This window comes from Cynocephalus volans, chromosome 7, assembly GCF_027409185.1.
Source record: "Cynocephalus volans isolate mCynVol1 chromosome 7, mCynVol1.pri, whole genome shotgun sequence".
NCBI classification, from domain to species: domain Eukaryota; kingdom Metazoa; phylum Chordata; class Mammalia; order Dermoptera; family Cynocephalidae; genus Cynocephalus; species Cynocephalus volans.
This window is the reverse complement of record NC_084466.1, coordinates 152,156,692-152,164,206: the sequence shown is the minus strand read 5'-3', so window position 1 is coordinate 152,164,206 and position 7,515 is coordinate 152,156,692. Positions and strand designations below refer to the sequence as shown.

Sequence of the window (7,515 nt, the reverse complement as noted above, 5' to 3'; positions counted from 1 at the left end):
CTCTCTCTATATATATATATGTACACACACGCGCACACACACACACACACACACACACACACACACACACACATAGACACACACACGTATACATAAATAAGCACACACACATTCATCTATATGCATACTTATTCATATATAGAATATGTGTATTATACATTCGGTATGCTATATACTACATAAACTACACATTTTGCATAAATACACTAAAAAGTGCCAAAGAGATTATAACAAGATCAACAAAGAGATAAATGGTGTATTCTAAGAAATACATGCCCCATCATCAAGATGACAGGTACAATAACAAAAATAGTTATTGTATCTGGTCTACCGACCCCACACAAGTGGCTATGCAGAAATCATGGGATAGAACATATATATGTTTCTGAAAAAATCACTGGGTACCGTTTACTCTTCCCTCACCCAGTGGTGGTCCACTAGAACTTGGGCACAACCATATCTTACAGTGACATGTAGAACCTCTGCCCAACATGCCACTCAGCCAGGTGTGGATAGGGGAGAGAGCGTCAGCAGTACCCCTACCAGCCCCTAGCGTCTGTAAGTGATACGATCGTAACCTATGTGAAATAGAGTCGGTGGTTGGCTGGGTACTCGGGAGTACTTGATGGTCATGATGTTGGAAGAAGACGAATAGAATTCAGTGTAGGATTCACAAATCCTGCCAAGGGACGGAGACCCCAGAGGTCCATCCAGGAGTTCCACGTACTCTTTCTCACAGTCGTGGGGAGCACCTTCGAACCTGGGTCAGAGGGAAAGACAAGAATGAGCGTTTGAAATCATTCTCCATCTAGACCACAGCCTCCCTCCACCAATGACTCAAAAACAAGAAGTGCAAGGCCAGTTGTGAAAAGGGGAGGAAAGTCTCAGTTCTTCTGAAAAGAGGTCACCCCAGGACCCTTCCCATCGTCCCAGAAAGCCTTTCCCTCCACCTGCAGGTGGCTTCAAAGTGTCATGGTTTCTGAGTCTCCTGGGAAGCCCAGCCTGTGGCTCTGGGATTCCAACACAACATTTTAGTCTCCACATCAGCTGTGTTGACAGTCATATGTATTTTTTAACCGTGACCTTGGTGCCAGCAGGAGAAGTCCCAGGCACAGTGTGATGGGACAGAAGGTGGAGCAGGAGGAGGGGCAGCAGGAGGAGGGACACCTTCAGCAGGAGGAGGGGCAGCACGGCCCCCCAGCCCGAGCCCAGCCTCCCTGACTCAGAGAAGAGGAGAAGGTGCCTCCACCTTAATTTAATGAGAGACACGCTGCACTTGAGGTGCCCGAAGTCATGGGAGCTTCTTTCTCCTGCCTGTGCTTTTCGAGACCTGATCTCCCACCCCTCATCCTCACTTAGGCTCCAGCACGTCTCACACTCACAGAGGCAGGGCTTGAGCCTCTCCAGGGTATAATGAGACCACAAGGGGACATCCCACCAGGACACACACACGGCTCCCTTTACACTAGTTTTGTTCTTGGCCCACACTCAGTTCTTCCTTGATGCCCATAAAAATCAGATCTAAAAATCAATCAGTTTGAAAGGACAAAGGGACAATATGGGGAAACACTCAGAAGAGCCCCTGGAGAAATGGTGACACAGGAAATGTCCGACTCTTTCATCCCTGGTCCTCTTCTCAACCTCCTTCTTGCTTCCCCACCTTGGTCTCCTTGAACACATTTCCATTCCAGAATCCTCAGGCAGTTTGAAGAGTTGGTGTACGCTCTGTTTTGGAGTTAGCTGTCTCTGAGATGTTTTCATCCCAGAGGTCACCTACATCGCCTAGGCGAGGATCTCACCCCACAGCCTCTTTGGAGGGGATGGGGCCCTTAGTCATACAGATTCTATCCTCTGTCTCATTCACTATTTTGGGCTGTGTTGGGTTCATTCTGAAACTGATAAAAATGTTGATCCAATGTTAAAATCAGTGGAGACTGCCCTAGGGTGGCGATGTAGTAACTGCTGCATTGGATATGCCTTTTGTGATATTTTCACTTTATTCATTCTTTGAAGAAATATTCCTTGAAATTCAAAGATAAAGTCCTATTTTAGCAGAGAGAACAGAGACATAGGCAAGAGTAACATGCTTTAAACTTCACCTGGAGTTTTGCACAGGGTATTGCATGGGACACAAGTGAGACAAAGAGCTGTTCACCTCTGGAGAGAGTCAGAAAATAGGTTTTAGCTGTTATGACAGTTTCCCTTGAGCTAAACCATGAAATACAAAACTGGGACCCTAAGCAGAGAGCGGATGAGTGTGCCAGGAATGAAAGGACACGTTCCAGGCAGAGGGGTGGTGTGAGCAAAGACACAGAGCTGCTAAGCTCTGGTGTGTCCAGAAAACTCAGTGTATTATAGCTCAGCCCAGAGAAGGAGACCAGAGGGAGAAGTGAGCAGAAGGAAGCAGAGATCAATGCCCAGATCATGAAGGATCAGCAAGACAGGACAAAGAGATGAAACTTCATCCAGAAAACAGGATTGAAATTTCACAGAGTGAGAATGGAGTCGGAGTGTGTTTTGGATGGCCACGGTGGAAAGGTGGAGGGTGAACCAGGAAAAGTTAAGATGAACTCCTTCCTAGAAACTAAAATGGCATCAGCAAGGGATCCGCACACCTTCAGTACTCACTTAAAGTAGTACAGGATCAAAGATACTTTTACTGGAGGCTCATTCTCAATGACCCAGACACATTCGGTGTTTTCCCCAGCATAGGCGGCGATGTGACCACTGCCATCTGTGATGTGGCCCCCACAGTCAACATCCGCTACAACAGAAGAGAAGAAATCCAGGTCTCAAGGGCAGCTCCAGACCCCAGCAGGCCATTCGTGGGGCCCGAATCACTCTTGATTCTCCTACTTTCCTGTCCTCAGAAACAAAATCCATCACTGACACTCCCAGTCTGATGACACCATAGACAAGATGGGCTTTATGGTTTTAGTCTTTTCAGAGCCTTTTAAGGGACACATACCCATTTGAAAGTACCATTTGTTTTTGACTGGTGGGAAATAAAATTAGTGAATGCCCTCTCACTAAAACAATCTTTTTCAACAACAGCATTGGCACACTGGTGAGCAGACAGCCAGCACAACTTTTCTGCTCCCCTGAATGTCTTCTGAGGGCAGGCCTGAGAAACAGCCAAAAGAGAGTCCTAACCCTCAGACAAAGGAGAGTTCATCACGTGTCAGTGCCTGAGGGCAGGGTTCCAGGACACTGCTCAGGGATGCCTCAGGCTCCAAAGCAGTGAATGAGGACCTCAAGGAGTCCAGAGTGTTCATGTTTATAAACTACAAAGCCCACACCCAGCACCTCCTTAGCACGAAGTCAGCACCATGTTAAAACCCCTTCCCTCTGACCCAGCCTCCACGTGCAGTTTCCCCCTTCCTCAGTGCTCTCACTGCTGACGCTGAAGGTGGAGCAGCCCCTCAGCTCTCCAGACTGCAGGGGTCCGAGAAGGCTCCGTCCTTCCCTGACTCAGGCCCTGAGAGATGCGTCCCCTGCCGGGCTGAGTGAGGCTGTGTGGGCAGCAGGGCAGAGGGGGCCTGGGGCTGGTGAGGGTTGTGGGGGTTGGAGGGGAGGACCAGGGAGGGGGCCTGGGGCTGGGGAGGGGTGTGGGGGTTGGAGGGGAGAACCAGGGAGGGGGCCTGGGGCTGGGGAGGGGTGTGGGGGTTGGAGGGGAGGACTGGGGAGGGGTGTGGGGGCCAGGAAGACCTGGGAGGGGGCCTTGAGCGGGTGGGCAATCAGGTACTGTGAAGCCTGAAGCAGATGCCAGGGGCAGAAATCCCAGTTTCTTTGGCCAAGAATCTTCCCTGGTACACGCCCCTCCCGTTGATCCATTTGGGGTCCAACCAGAAGCACATGTTCTCTGTGTGAGGAGAGGGAAGGCACAATAGTCTCTTCTCTACTTACCTTCAGTCCATTGGGCTGAGACAATCGTAGCTGAAAGACAGCAAAACGGGGGAAAAAAATGGCAACCTGGAGTTAGTGATGGGTCCCAGCAGGAGATGCTTGGTGCAAAGGGCTGGAGCTGAATGGGGGGGGGTGGTATCGCTGTCCCCAACCCTGGGAGCAATCCTGGGTCACACCCTCAGCCTTCAAAGATGAGCCCCTCCCCGCTTTCTCCTTATCTAGATCCTAGTCAATTTCAACTCAATTTTCCTACAGTGGAGCCACAGTGAGAAAAGGCAGCTCTGACGTGGGTGTACAACGTGTCCTGTGTTACCAGGGACCTCCCCAGTTTTAGCTCAAAATGTCTGTGTCACAGGAAAATGAGAACAGCCAGCCACCATAACTCTGACCTGAATATTTTTGTGTGTGTAAATTCTGTAAAGAGAACAATTGTCAATTTGATGTTGAAGTAAACCGATTGAATAAAATTCTTGAGTTGAAATGAACCATTTCAATTTATCAGCATTTTTCTATTTCAGGGACCCAAGTTAAATACTGGGATCAAGAGAGACTCGATGGCAGTCACATAGCATCCTCAGCTGACATGGCACTGGGGTTCATCCTCAGGATCTGTGGCAGGGGCAGGTGCACAGCTCCTGCGTCAGACGGCCCTGGTTACACTAGTAAACGTTAGACTGAATGGCTTTGGACAACTTATTACTCTCCCTAAGTCTCAGTTCACTCATCTGTAAAATGGGCATCTTAATAGTAATGGCCCCACAGGGATGAAGCAGCATGAGCCACACAATACACATGGCACAGAGTGCAGCCCAGGCAGCCTCACCTGTCACTGCAACAATTCCAGGACATTCACTTCATTTCTCAAAATAAAAGACATTTCAGAATTCGTCATAATGATCTAGAATCTATTCTGAAGATAAAACTCAACCAGGACCCCCATGGGTACATTTTAGCTGTCCTCCCCGGGTGCTGAGGCTGTGTTGGTCCTTTGGGGTGCAAAGAAAAGTCACCTTACCTCTGGGGTCACTGTCAATTCTGCTGTGGGAGATATGGATCATGGATTGCCAGAAAGCAGACCTCAGGTGCAAAATCCTTAACATGCCCACCACTCGTGTGACATCTCTGGACTGGACCCACATCTCCAGTGAGCTCTTCTGTTCTAGATTCTTAGGAACAGGCACTGAAGCAGGAAGAATGAGCTGCCCCTTGACGATCACTGCCTACACCCCCCTTCAGGCCGTGAGGTGGATGAAAACCCCAGGAGCACCTCGGAGGGCCTGAATAGCTGACACCCTTTAATTTGCATCAAAGGGGTTTCCTGGTTTATTAACTCCTCACGGTAGTCCTATGGGTGTTCATTGTTCTAAACAGAGGAACAGAGAGGTTGGGTGCCTTGGCCAAACTCACTCATCACTGATCTGCTTCCAGCTCCAAGTCCGGGACGCCTGCCTCCTTTTCAACAAATTTCCTCTTTGTCTCCTGATCTCTTCACGGACGAGGGAAGCAAATGTCAAGCATATCAATCCCCCCAGTCAAGCTCTTGGTGTTCCCATGACCTGTGGCCCTAAGGCTCCGCTGTCGAACCAATTTGGACAGAAGCTGCAGGCTGCTGTGTGGGTGGAGACTAGAGATGGGCATCAGAAGCTGCGCTGATAACCTTTAGCCAGAGGAGGCCTAGCAGAGGTCGTGCCTGGCGCCTGCAGGAGTCCTGGCAGGGGACGAAAGCACACGACGATGGGGCAGCCCCTGTCGTGAGTGTGCAGTCGGCAAAGGTGAGCAGCGCAGGAGAAATGCCCAAGGCTAGAAAGGACTGGGTGAGGGCAAGAGAGCAGAGAGCAGGAGAGTATGCAACTGAGGAGCTCAGGAGGAGAGGGAGGGGATGAGGAGGACAGAAAGAGAGAACGGGGGAGAGAAGCAGGGAAACAGCCAGAGAGAGAGTGCAGGAGAGGAGGAGACAGATATCCCTCCCTGAAGAAGCACAGACCCTTCTGTTGCCTGCAGCATTCCAGACTCAGAGTGGGCAAGCTTTGCTGCCTGTACTGCAGTTCCCAGGGCCCAGAGCTCTGAGAGGGCATGACTGTCCCCTCTTCAGTGGAACCTTGTCCCTGTTGGGGAGCTTCTGTGTATTGTTGCTCCTGAAGTTGCTGTAGCCACCATGTGACAATCCACTGAGCAGATGCAGAGACCTCTCCTACTGTGGCTGCTCCAGGGGCCCCCAAAACCCCCAGGCAGCCTGTGATGGTGTATTCCAAGCAGGGAGCCTTCTCGCGCCTGCAGGCAGTCACAGTACTGGGAACCCCTCCAAAGCCAGACCCTGTGTGACACACTCAGCTACTTCTGGATCAGCCTGCACTGGCCCCAGCAGAATCTCACTCAGCATGTTTGCTTAAGCAGGAAGCAGGCCCACAAAACACATGTGAAGACAGGGTACCCAGGAACCCAGAAAGTGTTTTAAAATCAAAATGGTATTAGCCCAGTGACAGGGACATTCCCCTCTTTATCCCTTCCTCCTCCAGCACTAGGGGGACAGTAAGACACTTTGTTAGGAGGAAGACATCTTTCATCCTGCCTGCCATGGGGCTTCTTCATGTGCAACAAAAAAAGTATGAAATTTCTGAAGTTAATTTGAAAAGCACAGAGAGGTGCTGGTGGAGTTAGGGGACATGCCTTACCTGTACTGAACAGCAATGCCCAAGAGAAGGCTGTGCAGAGCCTCATTCTGAGCAGAGCCTGGCACCAGCCTCAGGAGTGAGCTCAGCTCTGGTGACTTGAGGCTATATAGAGACACTCTTGAAATATGATCTTCTCCCTCCCCACCTGGAGCTAAGATTAGCCCAGCTGCAGGGGGTGAGTGTGCTACACAATTACTTGGGTAGTCGAGAGAAGAAGCTGTGAAGTGTGGCTATGTGATAATTAACCCTTCTCTTTCTCAGCCGAGTTCCCAGTCCTCTGCAAATGAGACTGAAAAGTAATGGTCAGTAGCTCCCTCTCCTTTCCTTTACTGGTGGTTCTGGAGGAAGAGAGACAGGTGGCCACAGGCCAACATGACCTCCTGTTTGGAAAGCCCTCCTGCCTTGAGTTAACTTATAGCACTATCACCTGTGCTACATTGCATAAGCTTCACAGCATCCAGAAGGTGAGGATCAGACACCCAGAGAGACCAAGAGACTTGCCCAAAGTCACAGAGTGACAGTAGCAGAACCAGAGTGAGGTCCTGATCTCCTGCCTGCCCGGCCTCTCCAAGAGCCCTCTCTGTGTCACTTGAGGGCCAAGGCACTGAAACAGTGCCTCAAGTTGCTCACGGTGTGTGTGTGAGTGACAGTGCAGCAGCTGTAAGGGCAGGTGCACCCACGCATGGGAATGTCCCAGTGGATGTACATGTGTCCGCATTTATTATATATTTATCACACCATGATCCACATGGCTCATTCCCAGGGCAGAGCCATGCTGAGAGAACGCAACACTAGCGCCTATGGAGAATAGTCTGGTAGTTTTCCAAAAAGTTACACTGATCCAGAGTTATCTGGATAACACGATGATGAGTTATCTTATGATCCAGAAATTCCCAAGAGCATTGAGGACATATTTCCACACACCAATTGTGTATGA

The 7,515-nt window shown here is 50.0% G+C and overlaps 1 protein-coding gene across 1 annotated transcript; it reads right to left on the bottom strand.

The window, feature by feature from the left end:
* Positions 1 to 549: 549 nt before the first annotated feature.
* Positions 550 to 6,638, bottom strand: SPADH (spermadhesin family member). Its single transcript, XM_063101614.1, has 4 exons — positions 6,579 to 6,638; positions 3,907 to 3,936; positions 2,629 to 2,764; positions 550 to 760 (listed from the first exon to the last, which is right to left on the bottom strand). Exons 1-4 carry the CDS (start codon positions 6,622 to 6,624, stop codon positions 550 to 552), a joined length of 423 nt encoding a protein of 140 aa, XP_062957684.1. The 5' UTR covers positions 6,625 to 6,638.
* Positions 6,639 to 7,515: the final 877 nt, after the last annotated feature.